This window comes from Embiotoca jacksoni, unplaced genomic scaffold (genome assembly GCF_022577435.1).
Source record: "Embiotoca jacksoni isolate LCO1_2020_lvr unplaced genomic scaffold, fEmbJac1.0.p SCAF_9, whole genome shotgun sequence".
Lineage (NCBI taxonomy): Eukaryota > Metazoa > Chordata > Actinopteri > Embiotocidae > Embiotoca > Embiotoca jacksoni.
In genome coordinates this window covers 9,179,582-9,199,851 of record NW_027185447.1, presented here as the reverse complement: position 1 = coordinate 9,199,851, position 20,270 = coordinate 9,179,582, and the positions used below count along the sequence as shown (strand labels likewise).

At 42.9% G+C, this 20,270-nt stretch overlaps 1 protein-coding gene across 1 annotated transcript; it reads left to right on the top strand.

The window, feature by feature from the left end:
* The first annotated feature begins 11,567 nt into the window (after nt 1–11,567).
* On the top strand, nt 11,568–18,798 carry gpr157 (G protein-coupled receptor 157). The gene is made up of 4 exons (XM_069140176.1): nt 11,568–12,096; nt 14,690–14,903; nt 16,527–16,721; nt 17,280–18,798. Exons 1-4 carry the CDS (start codon nt 11,720–11,722, stop codon nt 17,493–17,495), a joined length of 1,002 nt encoding a protein of 333 aa, XP_068996277.1. The 5' UTR covers nt 11,568–11,719; the 3' UTR covers nt 17,496–18,798.
* The last annotated feature ends 1,472 nt before the right edge of the window (nt 18,799–20,270 follow it).

The following is a 20,270-nucleotide window of genomic DNA, read 5'->3' as shown; positions in this document are numbered from 1 at the left end:
GACGAATCCAGCCAGGTCAGTTTGTCTGCATGCAGGGCCTGGTCAGCTCGGAGTTCACCTCAGGTAACTGTGCTAAGACCTTGAAAAAGCCGGCCCTGCGATCAGCTGGTTCTCCGTGAGGCAGAAGTCCAGAGCATCTCTGTGGCCTCTGGACTTCTGCCTCACTGCAGGCGGGCCGCCGTGCACTGATGACAGCGAACTGCACTAAAGGTCTGCGCTACATCCGGAGCCTGACATCATCTCGGGAACATCTGCAGTTCTCCCCGCTCACACTTTCACTGAGGGTGGGTGCTGCACTGCCAGCAAAGGAAACTTGCCGCACTCACCTGATGTTCCTTGCACCTCGCTTCTGCCCTCCCCCTCTCCTCCTCCTCCTCCTCCTCCCCCCCCCCTCCCCCGCCTCCCACTGTCTCTCCTCCTCTTCCCTCCTCCTCTTTCCTCGTCTCCAATTTCTCTACTGTAGTCTCTCTCAGAGGTACAGTTGGCCAGCACAGTGCCTCACAGTGCATGCTTTGCACCTCTGTGATTTCGGGCCCCCTCCTCCTCCTTTCTCCTCCACTCACCCCCCACCCCTCCTCCTCCCCCCCTCTCCCCTGCTGAAAAAGTATGCAGCAGCACATGCTCTCACCGTCCTCCTTGAGCAATTTGCCTGAGTGAGTAGAGAGAGAGGAGAGAGAGAGAGAGAGAGAGAGAGAGAGAAAAGAGCTAGTGAGCCGGCAGCAGAACAGCAATCCTGCAGTGTCCTGCAGCAGCTGAGTTCCTGCAGTGCTGGCCTACAATAGCACACATGCTATGTGTGTGTGTGTGTGTGTGTGTGTGTGTGTGTGTGTGTGTGTGTGTGTGTGTGCTGGGCCAACACACGTGCACAAGTGCACGAACACGTACACGCAGAGATGCAGATACACAGAAAAAACGGGAATACACACCAGAAGCATCTCTCTCTCTCTCTCTCTCTCTCTCTCTCTCTCACACACACAGAGAGACAGTTCTTCAGTCACGTGACACTGTGGTGGTCAGAGACAGGCAGAGCAAGGCTGTCTCACTATTGGAGTGCCCTGAGTTTAGAGACAGGAGGAAGAGAAAGACCCCCTCCCACGCACAAACACACACACACACTCACACTCACTCACTCTGTTCATGGAGCTCCATGGAGAGACACTGGTGAGATTAGCCGATTGTCCCCCCCCCCCCCCCCCCCCTCCCTCCCCACCCCCACCTCTGATGCTGCATTGTCCCGTTCTAGCACTCCAGTTCCGATGATGTAATCAATGCAGCAAGCTTTTGAACTTGCTGGGGTAGGGGTTCCTTCTCACCCCCCCCCCCCACCCCTCTCCCGACTGACACAAATGTGAGGCCTCCGCTGCAGTCTGTATCCCAGGTAGGAAGATTCATAAAATTATAGTTTTATGTGCTGATTTTAGTTATTTAAGTGCAGGAAAATAATTTCCTGTGAGTGGGCCAGCTCACTAGTCGTCCATATTTCACTCTTGTGTAAACAGATAGTTAATTCTTTCATAAATTAAGAGCCAACTCAGTTGGAGAAACTACACACTGCTGGCACTTCATCAAAACGCTGCTGTGCGTTGCAGTGCCGCATCACCACTTGCAATGAATTCCGGGGAATGCGCCTCCTCTGCTCTTTTCGGGACGTTCGTTGTTCTGCTTTTCTAGTTGCTGTCAGAGGGGCAAAGGCAAACCCCCAGCAGAGCTAAAAGTACATCGAGTTCTCTCTGGGCGCAACATCATAGTGACTTTGCTCTTTCATTGATAAGGTCATCAGTCTGTTGACAGGCTGCAGTGGAGAGCAGCACCAAAGATGTACAGTACGCTGCTTTGGAGACGCTCAAAGCAGGCAAACTCAGAGCATATTGTAGCAGGTGAGTTTTGCTGAGCTGGCTCCTGCCGTTGTACCCAGAATCTGCCTGGTGATCAGCTTCCACTACAGCAGTGATAAACTGGCATCACCCTCCTCTAGTAAAAAAAAAACCAAAGAAGCCCAAGCTAACATCTGAGCAGCTCAGAATAATTAGCGCTCACGGATGGTGATGATTCTGCACATTTGCAGTTTAAGGAGTCAGCAGCTAAATAGCATGCAATGTACATTTGGTATTTATCTCTCCGATCCAGCGGATAGCGGAGTCTTTCCCTGCCGCATGAATAATTACTAAATTACTTTTAAATTCAGATCTGACATTAAATGTCGCTGCTCGAGGAAAAAAAAATTTACATTTCACAAGTATTTCACATCTTTGCTGATGCATTCTCTCTGATTTTCACAGTTTTATAATTCATACAGATGGTCTTCTTATAAAGGATGTGACCCACTGAGGGATCCTGTAATATGATTTGATGACTCAGCAGCTTATATTAGTATGCTGTACTAGTGCCCAGTTATATTTATTTTGCTGTGTGGCAGATTAAGTCGGACTACTTGCTAATGAAAGCGAACTGCAGCTGAATTCAAGAGATTTCATTTACTTTAAATTAAGCATCAACTAGTGAAAGGCTGATATTTGTGCATGGGCCAGAAAAGACAGACTTTGTGATCTGCCTCCACCCTCTTCGGGGCAGAGACGGTGAAAAGAGAAAGAGGCCACCGCCTGGAGACAAACTCAACCTTTTACAATCTCATAACAAAGATGATCTGACAAGTTGGTCCAATTTAAAAGTGCTTTTCACTTCAACATATTTTCAGTCAGCTGCCATCATCCCTCACATCGTCTCTGCGTCCTTAAAAAAAAAAAAAATGCGACTTCCGAATGCCCTCCAGACATGTTTTAAAATGAATATAAAATACTCGACTTTGAATATTGTTTTGTATCTGATACGTTTTTCCCACATAATATTCAATAAAAAAAAATGTCTTAAAATGTTCTGAATCTTTGGATTCATACACTGATCAGCCACAAACTTAAATCCACTGACAGGGTTTAATCTTGTTTGATCTAATTGAGAAAGGTGTTGGTATATTTCAATGGTCATTTTGAAGGCTTTCATTTGCGGTGCTGTTGAACTGTGCTGGGTTATATTGAGAGGTGTTCCTAATATTTTTTTCACTCCCATTTAGATAAATTGGGTTTTCAAAATATTAGGAACTTGGAGAGTTAGCTGTGTTCGACCGTCCCAAAAATGACCTTGTATGGCTGGGACAACGCCAAAGTGTGTAATACACCTGTCAGTCGACTAGAGGATGTCGTGTCAGTGTCACGTTTTTGCCTTGGCGTAAAAAGTACAAAAAGTAACACTGAAACAGTATCCTCTAGTGGACTGTATTAAACACTTCAGCATGATACCGGGTTGGTATTGTACTTCATGCTTCAAGTTCATTGGGCACTGAAGGTTTTACTTTTCCACATCATAGTTGTGTGAGTTAAATTGGACTAGGACTGGCTACTAAATTATTTGTGACACCACAAATCATGCCAATAGGCGTGCCCCTTAAAATCTGGTTTTCAATGAGCACAGAGAAACTTTAAGCAGATACATTTCAAACCAGCCTTCTAGTTTTAAACACTACACAGAGACCAAGAACAAGAAGATAATCAGGTTTTTGAGTGGAGGGTGACTTTCCCACCTCACACAGAGAATCAGTCTTAATCAAACAGTTCCTCCTTCACGTATTGAAGTGCTTACAGTGAAAGTTATGCTAACTGACCAAAGCAGGCTGAGTCATGCCGGGTCTTTTCTAGGTCCCCCCCCCCCCCCCCCTCTCTCTCTCTGATCCTCTGCTCCTCCCCCTGTGGTCTAGGAGCAGACTCATGCACCCAGCTGTCGGTGGCTGGCTTGTCCGAACATGCCTTGACTTGTTGTGCTGCCTGAGTGGAGCAGAGAGAGACAGCCACAGACACAGAGAGGGAGAAGAGGCTGGTGGTCAACAGTTTTCCAGTGTGAAGTGACCCCCAGGCATTGGGACAGCCCCGCAGCAGCCCGAGGACAGACTCCTGCTGGTGTTCAACAGCGCAGGGCACACGCCGGAGACGAGGGTGGATGGAGGAACTCTGCAGCTGCCTCGCTGGCTGGTGAGTGTCAAAACTGGGAGCGAATAAATTACCTCTGACATGTAGTGTTACAGCTGAACCCTTGTGTGAATATCTAGGTTCATTTGTATTGCAAAGAGGAACACTCTGCACCTCTACTTTAAGTAAAACACTAATTAGTGAGGAGAAATCGAAAGATGCTTAGTTGAGGCCTTCAAATCAGCTTCATAGGGCCTGTAAGTTGACTGAAGTGCAAATGAGCAAATGTTCACTTGAAGCACGCCGCTCTGAGTGTTGTGAAAGCATCTAAGCTGAGTCTGATGCTAGCATGAAGCCATGGTAACTGGACAAAAGCTTTACTGAATGAAGAGGTCTGTGAGACACCCAAACACAGATGCCAATTACACAGTGGCACAGTAACCTCGGCACACAGAGAGCACCACCAGTGACCCTTTCACGAGTCCCCGGGGACCACACGGTCATTTGTCTGACCACAGTTTGATCCTCACAGAGAAAGACAGCTGTTTTTTGTTGTTATTTTCTCCTCTGCTCAGACTGAAAGTCGATTTCCATCAGGAGACCCAGCAGGCCGCCGCTCCTCTCCGAAAAGCGCCAGACCAAAGAGAGATAAAGAGTTCAGACTTCCTCGTTTCTCGCAACTGATTTGTACCTGGAGGGCGCTGATCTGAGTTTTTGCTCATGACTGACAGTGTGACAGAAGATTCACACGTCTTAAAAAGAAAACTGTCGTCGACGTCGCGGTGCACACAGAGCAGCAGATAAACAGGGCCCGGACTGTCCGCGTTGTCACACGTAATCACGCGTCTCTGATAAGCTGTACAGTAAAAAGTCATATGGGCCCGTGAAAACTCAAACACATTAATCACCCTGACTCAGATGATAATCATTCAGCGTCCAGTGCACTATGATCTTTGTATTTTACTCATGTGTGGCCAAACAAGCTTATAGTTATTGGGGCAACTGTGTTTTCTGGTAACCAGGAGTAGTGCTCACTGTGTGTCAGACTCAAAACCACCGAATTATTAATATGCTGCAGTTTGAAATACAATACTGACACTGAATTCAATCAATTCACACCACTAAAAATGTTTTAAATTGGTTTTCAAAATAAATGTTTAAATACAAATAATCAGGCTTTTATTACCTCTAATCATTTAAGTGCCTCCAGTGTGGGTTTGGAATTTTAAATTTTAAACATCTAAAATAAATCGAACCTAAATAAATGTACAAACGCGCGCCGCAAACCTCAGGAGAGGCCGAGCTCCAGCGCCAGGCAATGCCGTCGGCGTGCATGTCGTGGTGTAACGTGGCGCTACGGTAAATACTAACGTCATTGTTAGCCATAAAATGATTAGGTTTGTGGAATGGGACCGGAGCAGGGAAGCATGACTGTAGGAGGGTTGTTAGCGGGAACACCGGAACGACCAAGAGATGCACAGCGGAGGGGAGAGGAGCGGAGCGGGGATGGGATGGGATGGGATGAGATGGGATGGGATGGGATGGGATGGGATGGGATGGGATGGGATGGGATGGGATGGGAAGTAAAGTGCACGCTGGGTGAAAGGTTTTCTTAGCATCACACTCTCTGAGGCCTGATGCCAGAGGGATCCAGCATAAGAGTAGGTGAGCCCGAGATACTGTGTGTGTGTGTGTGTGTGTGTGTGTGTGTGTGTGTGCGTGTGTGTGCGTGTGTTTTAGTGAAGTGATGGGAAATCTTGTTGCCTGTAGGTTGAATATGTCACAAACTGTAGACTTATTAAGGAGTGCAGCTGTTCTAACAGCAGAGCCCACAGTTACTTTGACTAATGCTATTCTGAGACAAACACTGTCTGCAGTGTGTGTGTAATGAATTTACAAATCTATTTTTAATTGAGACATTTTTTTTATTGAAATATTTTAAGCCTGTAGTTGCTGCACAACAAACATACAGATAGATGGCATATTTTGACCAAAGATTTGTACCTTGATAATTCTGCTGAGAAGATATTCGCGTTGCTTAGTGCAATTACCAAAAATCCTTTTGATACTTTTTGTCTCACAAGTCATCTATCGTCTAACAAATTAAGCTTCTTAATTACATTCGATTTCGATGTCACAGTAATGCAAAACGGTTTAATAATAAAATAACCTGAATACATGAATATTGTAAATATCAAATGTTACTAAAGTATAATTTAAAGCAGGAAATTAGATATTATCAGATCAAAGATAAATGACCCCAAGAATATTTGGTGCCACTTTTGGTATCTGACAAAATAAACAAGAGTTTTCACAAAATATGTAATTACTTCACAACCTAAAAAGTATAACTCAAAATATCAAAAACAACTTTAAACGTGTTTTTAAGCGTGACTGTCTGTTTTTTGTCGAGTCAATCAAACAGAAAATTAATAGCCAACTGTCTTGATCAGCAATTAATTGTTGAATCTTTTTTTCAAGCTAAAATGCCAAATATTTCCTTCTTTCAATTTATTCTATCTTGTTAAAGAAATTAATGTTTGGTTTTATCTTGATTCCTGTTGTCTCATCTCGATATTTCTCTAGCTCTCGATCATATTTACGTATTCCTCTCCTGCATCAGTCTACAGTCTAATTTAAGATGTATTTAAAGGTTCAATATTGTACAAATTCTGATTTTTTTTTCTTTCTTTCTTGATTATACAGCAGGTCTAGTTGTCATATAGATACTGTAAAAGTGTAAAAAAAAGTACTGTAAAAGAAAAATGCACAAAGCAATTGTGTGGTTTGGACGAGCCGTTGGGGCTTCCTTCATTTTGTGATGTCACAAACTCACACCCATGTTACATGTCCGCCCTCAACACAGCTAACTCTCCAAACTTTTACAGAACATGGAAGAAAACGGTGAGCGGCGATTCCGTCATAAAGCCAGCAAGCTACGACACACAAGAAAACCTGTGATTGGCCTGAGCATGCGTCACTCAGACGAGAGTCAGCCAATCAGAAGACACACCGATATCAATGCATCTTCCAGACACAGACACTAACAGCCTGTTTTTATTGGCGCTCCACAGCGAAGCTTAAGTGAGAAGATATTAAATTATATTAGGATGGTTTTCGGTACTTGAAACCACCCAAAAAAAGTTCTTTTTGCAATCGAGACTGCCAAGAAAACACGGAAAGGGTAGAAAACAACTTGTAACCTTGCAAACCCAAAAAGCATTCTTCAGTTCTTTCTTGTCAGTCTAAACATCCTCGTCAGTCCTCTATTAAATCACCTCAAGCAGTATTCATCCACACCTTACCCTAATATTTGTAAACAAATACTCCACAGTATTTTAGCATGAGTGTTGTTTTTTTTGTTTTTTTATGGCCAGTAGAACAGAAATATGAGAGAAAACAAACGTGTCAGCAGAGGTGAAGCCTGCCGGGGGGGGGGGGCCCGAAACATATTTGTGGAGAGGTTTGAGTCCAGGCGCATTGCTGCTCCTGCTGCTGTTTGCTGCGCGAAGCAGCCAGTCATTCATTATAAGCAAGCGGGGTTTTGTTTTCACTGGCATGCCTCAATCCTGTATTAGGGATTACATCAAGGCCTGAGCAGGAAGGAATTCCTGTCATCATGTGCTCAGCGAAGGCAGCGTCTGGCTCGCCACAAAGACACGAGGGAAAACGGATGCAGCTGTTTGGCGACCAAAAGCAGGTCGAGAGGTGTCATGTGTGTTGGCCTGTAGTCATCACTTGTGTGTGCATGTGCGTGTGCGTGTGCGTGTGGACGACGGTGGCAGACAAATAAGTATTTACATGACGGGTGTAAACCAGCATCACAGACTACTTCCTTTAAAGTATCAAAATTCTTTCTTCGACATCAGATATGGTCAAAAACGCTTAATCCACAGATCAAGCTCTGGAAGTTCCAGTTACACAACCAACGATGCGTCACGAAATACGCTAAAAGCAGACGCGGAGGGCCACAAATAGCCCGGCTGCGGACTTCAAGCCGTAAAGACAACAGATCGAGGGTGCTCGTCCCCAACTGTTTGTTCTCCGAACATCCAATTTCCCTTCATGATTCCTCCCACTCCCTTCATTCGCCGGCGAGCGCGCACACCGGTCTCCGGTGACCGTGTTGTCCCGTCGGCAAAGCGGGGAGTCCGCGGGGGAGAGGAGAGGACGGTACGGAGCGGTCCGACGGCCCAAAATAGCATTGCACAGCTAGGAAACGCGACCGATAGCGGGAGGATTTTAGCTGTCGTCCCCGAGGTGCACGAACACACCCGCAGATCCGGCACTCGAGTGAGCGGACGGAAGCTAAATCAAACTGGGCTTTTTGTTGCAAAATCATGAGTCACGGCACGTCTATTTTTAGTTCGGGAGTGTTTGTGTTTGCCCAAGTTATGTGCACTTAAAGTGGTGCCCGCACAAAAGGCCAGAAGAATATCGAGATCGACTTTGGAGCGAGGTCCGGGTCACTTTGGGCAGTGAAGTGGAAGACTCGTCGACGCATTGTGCAATTAGGACATTTGAGTGTGCCTCTATACACATAAATATGTCTTTCGTGTCTACGTGGACATTTATCCGGCCTAGGTTTATTCCACCAAACAACTGTCACTCAATCATCCCCCCCCCCCCCTCCCTGCTTTTCTTATAGACCTACCTGCTGGCAAAGCCCCTTTGCACCACCCTCAGGGGCTTTTAAATGAGGCCCTCCAACAACCACCTTCAGAGCCGGCCACGGAAAAGTGTTGAGTGCCAGGCTCACCGGTGGAAAGAGCAGCAGCGGGAACCGGTCGGGACGGTTTGGACGCGGCTGCTGTGGGTGTTTCTCTGGCAGTGTCTTAGCTGGTTGTTGTGAGGAGTGAGAACGAAGCAATCAGCAAGTATACTGCCGCAGAAATTCTTCGCAATAAGAGGCCCCTGGATCGCAGCCGTCGCCGGGGAGAAGACAAGAGGTGGGGTGGGGTGGGGGGTGCAAAGCAAAATACGGACCCCGCTGCTTACTGTAAGTCTTTACCAGAGTTAACAGAAGACAGATCGACTGAGAAGCGTGGCCTTTTTTGTTGACAGCCTCCACAATATTTACAGTCGGATCAAAGCACCAAACGTCGACACAGTGTGTTGTACTTTCACGATCCTCTGCCGCCATCTTGTGACTGAAAGCAGCCTCCCATCGTGCTTTTGTTCATCAAACCACTGCACCAATTTGTAAAACCTGCAGTGTATTTCTATGTTTTCACAGAGACACGGTTGAATCCCTTTCATTCAGAAAAATATTGGCTTGGCTGACTGTAATTTTAGAGTCCTTGTTTTTAAGTTGCAAATGCATGTTTTGTTGGGTTTTTTTGTCACCAAATTTTATTTTTCTTTAAGAACTAAACTATTTTTTTTCTGGACGTTAACTCTTAAAAGTCTAATGATGATTTCATGTCAGAAATTATTAACTGTAAAAAAAAAAAAAAAAAAAAAAAAAAAAAATGGAGGGTAAATAAAAGGTACAACAAGATTCATTTGTCAGCTTGGCTTGTTTGTTTTCACATTACACGTATATTTTATAATTATGTAAAAGGAGTATTGTAGAACTGTGATAGACCGGCGACCTGTCCAGGGTGGGACGCTGCCGAAGGCCAAAGTGAGCTGGGACAGGCTCCAGCCCCCCCCCTGGTGACCCTGTTCAGGATAAAGGGGATATAGATAATGGATGGATGGGTGTCGTGCAAGCCCCATTGCATCGTCTTAAAGCCCTTGGAGACCATTTAGAAAGCAATATTGCCGTGTGGACACAGAAGACCTAATGAGTGCAGATGAGCCAAGTGCACATGAATCCCGCACACACACACACACACACACACACGCACGCACGCACACACACACACACACACACACACACACACACACACACACACACACACACACAACGCAGCTGGATGTACGGTGTTGTTCTGGTTTTTTTGTTGATAGAATCTCACCATCTTTTGTTGAATTTATTGTGTATTTTAAACCCGTATTTTAAACCCGACCGCAGGTCATCTTGGATTGTGATGATGATGCAGATGTTGTGTTTGCTGCAGTCTGCAGGAAAAACACCAACGTTCCACTGCACTGCTGCAAACACTAAAAGGAGTTTGCAGGTTTTTTCTGGGCTGCAGCAATGCAGAAGCAGTAAAGTCCTGCTCAACACAAGGTCACTGCGTTACAGGCTTTAAACCTTTCTGCACTTCAGCTCTTTGGTAAACACAAACACTTTTCAGGCCACCAAAGAATTAACAGCTGCAGGACATAAACCACCGGAGACATTACGCATTACTCAAAAATGTAATCATTTTTCTTTTCTCTTTTTTTTGTACCTGTGAGCTCAGTGAACTGTTTTATTAAAAGGAAATTTACTTTGAGGCGAAAGGTGACCATCAGCAGCACATTCGAATTCAATCTGTGTTATATTTTCATTTAAAAATCCTTCATGGCCCCCGGATCCCGAGACAATCACGGATCATTGTCGGATTGGAATTGCCTGTTAAAAATTTCATGAGCCTCATCTGCATTCAGTCATTACATTTTACATAATAATCTACTGAATACTTTTATACTCATCATACAGTTTTCACTGCAGTATTTAACTGATTACTTGATGACTATTTTGATTAACAATTTTACATGTCAATCATTTACTAAGCAAAAATGACTCAAAAAGAATTAAATGAAATCAGGAAAATGTTTGATAGCTGCAGACTTAATGATAACATGTTGGGGAAGACTACTACTGTAATTTACAGCATTAATAATAATTTTATTTAAAAAAAAGTCTCTTCAGTCAACAGCTCAAATTTCTGCTGCTAGAATTTCAAACAACACAATTATGAACTTATTTCACATATTTCTATTTACCTTTGGATGTGATTTTACATTTTTATTTTATTGAGCATTAATAGGACTTTTTTTTTCAATTTCTTGGCTAATCTTACTTCAACTGATCTTTTTTGTGTTGATCCTTAACCTGACAGTTTTTAGATAGTCACACTTTTTTATAATTATATATTGCATTTTAATCCTGCATTTCTTTAAGCAAAAAACTTAAACCACATTTTGAAAAGTGCTGTACAAAGAATGTATATTGTTATCACCGTAAGGATTTTTCTTTCAAAAACAAGCACACTATCTTCATAACAATACTGATAATTACGTTTTTTTATATATATATATATATATTGTCGCGCTTTAACGAAGAGTGGGCACGTTTTGACTTCAGAATTTCACACCTGAAAATGTAATTATTACAACGAAATCAACCTGAGCAGTGGATCATTTTTACGAGCCTAAAATAGGAAAAAACATTTCAACATGTTGTCATGTGTCTTACGTGACACACTTTGATGGCATTGCTGTTATTGGGTCACGCAAGTCATGACAAATTATAGTGCCAGAAATAGAGCCATGTCTGCCTGATCCGGCTGACTAACTTCTGTTTTGGGTTCCAGTTGGTGCAACGCGGAGGGAGAGGAGGAGGCGCGGGGGGGGGGGGGGGGGAGGAGGGAGGAGGAGAAAAGGCGGGGGAGGAGGAGGGCTTAAACGCCAGAGAAAACTTTTTCCATGCTCCCTCAGAGCGGGCGAAGTTTGTCAAGTCTCGTAGCTCGCCCTGCCGACAGGACTTATGATTGAATCCAGAGTATGTCATGATACATGTCGGTCTGCTCGTCCTGAGCGCGTTTTCAAAACCACTGACGGAGGCGGTTGCGTCCATGTGGAAGCAGTCTAGTTTATGACGCCAGACGATGGCAGACGGGAATCAGACGGAGGTGTATTTATCCGAGCAGGTGATCGTGTTGTGCTCGTGCGCGCTGTCGTTTGCGGGCTCCTCTCTGATCATCCTCACCTACATTCTTTGGTCAGACTTGAGGACAACTCCCAGGAAGCTGCTGGTGTACCTCTCGGTGTCCGACTGGCTCTCCGCCGTCTCCTACGCCTTCGGGGTCTGGAGAGTTTTCCGCTCCGACTCGGCTGAGTGCATTGCGCAGGGATCAATCTCAACTTTCGCCAACACCAGCTCCTTCTTCTGGACCGTGGCCATCGCCGTTTACCTCTACATTTTCATCGTGAGGTCCAGCCAGAGAGTCGCTGACAGCCTGGTGTTGCTCTTCCACCTCGTCAGGTATGTACGCGGGACCTGTTGGACTGCTCGTTGTTGCTTTTTTGTTTTTGTTTTTGTTTTTTTGGGCGGCGTCAATGCAAACTGTTTAATTAGTAAACTAACGTAAGTGATGATCTGTCCCCTGAAGCATCTTAGGATATTTACCTGATGACCTGATGCCTGCTCAAGAAAAAAAAAAAAAAAAGAAAGAAATAGCCTATATGTTGATTTAATTTACATCTTTTCTTCCAGAAATTGTGTCTGCGACAACACAATCAGAGCACAGGACATGGTTTCTACAGAACGAGCTTTCAACTATTATTTGCAATAATTTTGAATGCCTTTATGTTTTGATATCAAGAGTTAATTATGTCGTTATCGGGAGAAAACAAAGCTAGTGTTGACGTCATGATGGCTTACTTTCCTCCTACAGGTCGATCAAGTTTATGGTGTATTTGGCCCACTAAATTCCACCCATTAAAAGGCTAGTTGTAGTGGTGAAGTTCAGTAGTGACAAAACATTCTAGAAATATGATAAATCCATATCACAATCTACATTCGTAGGTATCTGTAATCCTCTGGGATACACATGTACCTGATCAAACTTAAACCAGAAAACTGTGGTTATGGAGCATAAGAGGTGTTCTGGGAAAGAAATTCAGCCCTATACTTATGTGCTACTTGCTCTGGTGCAGCCTGAATGACGGGCACACGCACACACACACACACACACACACACACACACACACACACACACACACACACACACACACACACACACACACACACACACACACACACACACACACACACACACACACACACACACACACACACGGCCGGTAAAGACTTTATAGAGTTTTTGAGGGTCCACTGACCTCCAAGGTGGGGACCCAGCAGGATTTGTTCCAGTATGTTGATGGACTTTAGGACAGTGATTTCATGGGGAGAACTGAAACTAGTACAAGCTTAACCTCGCCACATTCCTCATTTTCCTGATAACAAACTTATCCTGATTCTTTCAATGAAGCATAATTGTTGCAAACATATGTTGTCAATGCTGTCAGAGCCTGTTTGCTCTGAATTGTTCTTGTGAAATGGCTGAACATGTTTGTCGTGAGGCCAGGCACCACTTTGTAACAACAAGAAAATAGAAGTTTACACAAGCCACATCTTGTTATGTCTTCACGAAGAAAAAAAACAAACATGAAGATGTAATACAAGACAAATGTATATATTATTTTATGGAAATTGAATTGAAGTAAGCTAAAATCACATTGCAAAGAATAAACGGGAGCATAAAAATGCAGTGCAATATTGGTGCTTTGCAAGATCCGAATGATTTGTCCCAAATTGATCTGGATGTAGACTTTGTTCGATATGTGTGGTCTTTAAACTCTGTTTTACTGTCTAACTCGTTATTCTTTGCTATTTTGCCCTTTCTGGAACACATTTCTGGAAACAAGCACAAATTACGCAACTCGAATATAAACAGAATGCGTAACATTTGTTCTGATATCACATTGTCATTGTCAGCATGTTTTGTCATACTTTGCTCTGCAGCAGGTGGTTTCTTGAGAGAGTCACACTATTCCCTTAAGGAAAAAAAATATTTTAAATAGAAAATTGGGAAACTCCAGGACAGAAATGAATACAACAGTGATCTACAGTCATCTTGAATTTGAATTTGTCACAATGAATTATTTTTGACCACTGAGATCATACCTGATGTACCACACAATAGAGAGACGTTTATTGCTCCCAAAATGTTGATGTATTTCATTCATTTGACTGGCGATCACACTTGTGCGTGTCTTTTTGGTACATGCAATAGACTCCTCGAGATAAAATCCTCATCTTTGGATTTTTCACTGTGTAACATGTTTTAGAAAAGTTTGTTTGAAAGTCATTGACAGGTTTAACGAACAACTTGTTTATTATAAGCTATGCTTCAGTTCGAATGCTCGGGTTCGGCGCATCTCTTCCATCCTTTGTGCAAGTTTTCCTTCTGCATGTTAACGAGCAGTCCGTGTTGATTTTGAAGATAAAGAGGGGGTGGCATCACTGTGGTGTGGCGCTGTGTAATTGATCTATTTTTGGACACGAGAACGTTTTCACCCCTAGGTACGCCTCACGGCAGCATCTGTGGTTGTCCTTCCAGTTTCATTTCTGTGAATTCTCAAATGCTTCATTGAATTAATGATCACACAACAGCAATTCATCCAGGCTTCGATACAGAACACACAAACACAAGCGGGCCTTAAGCATCGTGGTATTTGTAACGATCTGCCATGTGTTAAAATATGTACACAGAAATATTGTGATCTTTTAAACCGGTGACACACGAAAAGAGGAAATGATTCGGGAGAAACGAAAGAACGTTGCTTCTGAAAGTGTTGAAAATCATTTTGTTGTTTTATGACAAACTGGTCATAAGTTTGCACTATTTAACACACACAAGTTTTAAGCACAAGGTAATCTATCACATGGTGTCACATGTCTTTGTAAGTGTTGTACCCGCCAAACATTTACATAAACAAACAGTGGTGATGTTTAAAGATGCGAAGCTGAGGCGCTTGTGTTTAATCCCCGAGCCCTTTGTGTTGTGCTCTAGCTGGGGAGTTCCTCTGGCCATCACTGTCGTAGCCGTGTGCCTCAACAAGATTGGTTACGATGCCTCAGAGGTGTCGGTGGGCTGGTGCTGGGTCAGTATCTACGCTCCGGACCGGATCCTGTGGATGCTGCTGACTGGAAAGATCTGGGAGTTCCTGGCGTACCTCACCCTGCCTGTCCTCTACATCTTGATCAAGAGACATATCCACAATGCGGTGAGGAACAAAGCAGGGGCCTCATTTATCGCCTCATTTATAGTGCCATTTGTGCGCACAGCTGGAGCACAAATCGGTGCATATGCTCAATTCTGATTCTTTAGTTTCTTCTTGAGCTTAAAAATTTGTGTACCTCTCCTGACGAGGAGTAACAACCAAACTCCTGCAGGTAGACACACAAAATCCCGATCAAACAGATTCCTTCAGATACACAAACCCCCACTGTGCTGTCAACCATGGAATAATGGATATATTGTAAAGTATTGATCCTGACAACGAAAAGGGAGTTGAAATCATTTCTTTCCTTTCACTGCATCCCTGACCTGCAGGGTCTTAATACAAGAGATCCAGTAGATCTGATGAAACATTCATGTGTAATCAGTCACAATCCGAGACACTCTGTTTATTGGAAATCTGGTGATGAACGGTTGATCCGTCTGATCCAAAACTGCTTCATGACATCACTGCGATTGTACGCCAAAGTACACAAATAGCAGAACCAACTCGTACGTATTAATACCAAGATTCACATTTTAGTTGGTTTCAGTTGAAAAAAAAAGTGTATTTATAGGTCTGATTGACAAAACAAACCCCACAAACAATTAATTCATTAGAAAAATGATCTCTTGGGTAGTTTTCACAAAAATAATTCTGGGGGATTAGTCAGCTTTTCTTGTGAACACCGCAAATGAACTTAGACCTTTTTGAAGCGAACCGAAGTGAGACCGCTGTGCTTGTCATTGTGCTTGCCATGGTGAGATCACATGCTATTGCACTGAAAATACAAATAAATTGAACCATGGCAAGACAACTAGACTAGTGGAGAAGTTAGGGTTAGAGGAGCTACACCGATCCAACACAACATTGACAGGTGAGGCGATGAGTGCAACACAAAAGCCTAGCAATACTCCAGCCTTTCATCAGGATTGCAATATTCAGTTGTTATTCAGTCTGATTGATAGGTGTTGATTTATGTATTTGTTCATTTTAATAGACTGTAATTTGTTTTGCTGTTGAACAGTACTGGGCTACACAGAGAGGTGTTCTTAATAATTTGTCGACCAAATTCATATAAATAGGTGGGACAAAATATTAGGAATATTTGGAGTAGTGGAGCCCAATCAAAGCTGCAGTGGACCAGAAAGAGAAGTTAGTTCTCTTTCAAATGAACTCACGATGTGAATGCAAAAAGAACTGAGTCACTTTTCTGTTGGTTCACTTATTGGTCTACTTTAAGCGGACATAGTTTGGTTCATTTAATGAGGACTATATGTGAAAACATCCTCATTACCCCATTTTCATCTCCGTAACGAGTATTATTATAATAGAGGAATCAGATTTGTTACAGGAATGATTTATTTGTTGGTCATCATTTGCATTCAGTCACATGTGAGGCTGAAAATCATCCCAATGCGTCAAATACAGATATAGTACGTCTCAAACATCTGAAACAGCTTCTAAATAATGCAAACTCAAGCTCTTTGGCAGTGGCACTTATTTGTTTTTTTTTTGTTTTTTTTTATCATACAGCAACATGTCTGCCATATTATGATCATTATCTTCTGTTCTTCATGACACTTTTAAATAAGTTTTTCTTTTTTGGTCTCACTCTGTCTGACACAGCATGCTGCCCTGTCTGAGTACCGTCCCCTCCTGGCCAACGGGCCTCCGTCAAACTCCTCCTCCTCCATGGCTGATATGAAGCTGACGCTCATCCCCATTATCTTCATCATCCTGCGCATTTGGAGCACAGTGCGCTTCATACTGCTGCTAGCTGGTTCACCAGTCAGACAGCATCCGGTGCTGGTCACTCTACATGTGAGTTTAAAGTTTAAACTAGTTTACATTGCTTCATCCTGAGATTGTGTGTGTTCTGTGCTTAACAGCACACAAGTTGATGTGCTGTTAAACAGGTGACGGTGTGACTTAATGCTGTCAAACCTGTGAATCATCACGCAGTAATCCTGCAACGTTCCTGTATAAACTGAAGAGGAACATAAGAACTTTTCAAAATAAAAGAAAGTGTCTCCCTTAATGGGTTAAACATGTGATAAAGTACTTATAATGTTATTACTTCTCAGACAGAATTTTATTCTGTATACTTCATATTGCTGCTGTAAATGTGCGCAAGATATTTTTGTTTTATGAAACAATAATACAATAGTTCTCAAGAAAATATTTGATTTATTGGTCTGTAGAAGAAGTGTATTGAAATAGAAATGTTAAATGGCCTATAGTAGCATTTATTATCTGAATTCATGATATGATGTTTTTATCATGATAATGGTTTTTAACCCATTAAAAGGACATTTTATTGTAATGCAATAAACTACTACTGCTACACGCCCCTAAAAGCCTTTTGTTTTTATCCAACAGGGTATTGGCAACACCTCGCAGGGAGCTGCCAACTGCATCATGTTTGTTTTGTTTACTCAGCCGATCCGCACACGCCTCTGCACCGCGCTCTGCTGCTACTCTAAATGTCGAGCAGAGGTGCAGCGCTTGCATGATACGACTCACGGTGTGCTGCCAGGACAGGACACCCCGACCCAGCAAGAAGAGGGCAGCAGCCAAGTCCGTGCCGACAGGTGATACTTTATTCTGAAGGTTGACATGAAGGGACTCCAGTGGAGGTCTGCACTTCACTTTAAGCCTCATTACAGCAAGTGCCTGCTGGGAGGATTGTAAATTCTGCAGGTGCATGCACATCTGTGTCACTTACCTGCACTTTGGGTGATGGGATGGTGCCGCCTGACTGTATGCCAGCATTAGGTGAAGCATATGTCGCTTCTGATGTGCTATATGTCACACATGGTGAGTTGTTCTTTCTTTTCTTTTTGATGGTACACTCCATGAAGGACAGTGTAGCAGCTGTAATTATTATTTACTGTTCTGAGTTATCACTGTGAATAATATTCGAGTATTTGTTGTTATTACCATATTGTGTTAACCCTTGTGTTGTCCTTGTGTCAAAATGACCCGCAGCTGTGGTCAACCAAGTTCTATTTTATTTTCATATTTTTTGGGATCATTGGCTGTGAGGGTTTCTTTAAAGAATGATGACCAATGATCCCAAAAAATATAGAAATAAAATGGAACTTGGTTGAACACAGCTGCGGGTCATTTTGACCCGAGGACAAACACGAGGGTTAAAGACCGTTAAAAAAAAAAAAAAAAGCTTTCTCACTTTGGGGCATAAACATAAGATGCACTAGTTTGATCTTTTTGTTACTGATACTGAACTTCCACATGATACTAAAAGAGACAATCCACGCAAAACTCATTCAGCAGTCAACATCTGATGACTTGAAGGGTGGCTTGTCCCTTCATGGAAAACCGCAAATGTGGTCCACTTGAGTTTACACAGAAGAAAATGCTATGAAACATTTGTGGAAACTTCTTATTACAGTCCTGCACCCACAATCTTTAGGTCTCTGCACTTGATCCGAGTACTCAGTCACCATTTTGATCAAATGTGTCTAAATACAGAGCTTCGAGGTGCAGCAATGCAGTAGAAGCATTGAAGCAGTGTATTAAATGATATTTCATGGGACATTAAGTCATACATTATAACATGCCAAGTAACATAAATGGTGTAGAAGAAAACGATACTTTAGGTGTGATTTAAGAAGTTTTTGGGATATTTTTTTTAGCCTTATTTTCCAGTGAAGATGGGTCATCAGCTGGTGTTCTGTCAAACAGAAAACAGTGATGAGGAGGCAATTTAAAGCAAGATGTTAATTTTTTTTATTTTTTTCTATTTTGGGTAGAATATCACTATTATATTTTCTGCTATGTAGGTTTAGTATTAAAACAATTTTCCAGTTTTCTGTCAATGTTAACTTTGTTAAAGTGCACACACCAGAGTTACATTAAAATATAAATCGTTCTCCTATGATGTTGATATCGGGTATGACTTCCTCTGCTGCTTCTGTCCTTCATCTTTCACAATATGTTAATTCTTACCTAACCTCGGTGTTACAACATATTTCAGACAGGCCATCAGAATCTGACTCATCTCAAAACTTAACTTAACATGATCTCTGTCATTGTGGTCGGGGCATTCATGAACTATCATCACATGATGCTTCTTCCTCGAAACCCGAGGTGCACTCGTGAGCCTCACTTCTTCTTTGACCCCCGGTGCTGGCGGCTCCTGTTTCCCTGACTGAGCTACAAGCTGAGCGTATGCTTTAGAGGAGTGTATGAACCTGCTGACCCTCACAGGGTTTATGGGATTGACCTGCATTACAACCATAATGCCACTTGCTTTTAGTTCCTTCGGCTCTTTTAAATATTGTCTCGCGATCTGTTGAGTCTTTGTTACTGTGATGGTTGTTGGGGCGTCATTTGTAGTTGCTTTGTGTCTCTTTTAGTCCTAGTGTCTTGCAGGAAGAAGGTTTGTGGGGCCTTTAACATGTCTGCGCTCAGGGCCCCGTTTCGTCTCCGTCTGTGCATGTAAACACTGAACTCTTATGAGAGCAGTTAGTTCCCAGACATTATGACCAGTTTTACTGTTTATACTGAAATTATTTAAAGCATAAATACACAGTTTTCTTTGAGATAAAAAAGTTTTCCTTCCATCAAATTTGATCTTTGGTCCGAAGTAATGAAAGACGGTGCAGAGTTCATCCTCTCAGACCATCAGTAACAGCGACAGTACACCAGCCATAATGTCTGAGAAAATGGAGGAAGTGAATGTTGTTTACGCTGATGACATCTGAAACAGCCAGCGAGCGGTTTTGTGTCCTTGTCGCTCGCACAGGACATGCAGAGGATCAACTTTTACTGTATTTCCTACAGAAATTAATCCATTGTATCAGTTCTGAGATTTGGCTGACATTGAAACAACCGAGCCGGCGGAAACACTTAAGGTAGAGGTTTCTGCTCTTTCCTCTGCTGGCTCTCTGCCCATTTAATTCATTAAGTTAAAGAGTACCTCAGGGCTGTGCTATACTACCGGGGGTGACCATTCACCAGTGAAGTAATGGGGGGCAAACAGACTATCCATCCTTTGGCTGTGTCGGTGGTTGTAGAAGCCAAATCTCAAAACCTTGTCCACCAGATCAGACTTTCAACGGGACATTTTCAGATAGAAAACATCCAAAACATTAGATACATGAAGAGAGAGGTTCCAAGATTTCTTCAGTGTGTGTGTGAATAAATAGGCCGCTTTGCAGTTGAACTGGAGGCCTATGTGTAACATGGCTCTTCCCCTTTGTTGACTTGTGAGATGCTGTCCATCACAACATCAGCACCACCAGCTGTTCAGTGCTGATATTACCATCACTGCACATTCATTATGTTCCCAGATCGCATAAGCTAAAATAATGATCTAAAATCCACCAATAATTTTACATTTAGAAA

Bases quoted from the DNA above. Each gene is read 5' to 3' on its own strand.
- gpr157 (XM_069140176.1), top strand. From the start codon at position 11,720: ATGGCAGACGGGAATCAGACGGAGGTGTATTTATCCGAGCAGGTGATC. The intron at 12,097-14,689 runs GTATGTACGCGG...GTTGTGCTCTAG, and splicing joins TTGCTCTTCCACCTCGTCAG to CTGGGGAGTTCCTCTGGCCA. The intron at 14,904-16,526 runs GTGAGGAACAAA...TGTCTGACACAG, and splicing joins AGAGACATATCCACAATGCG to CATGCTGCCCTGTCTGAGTA.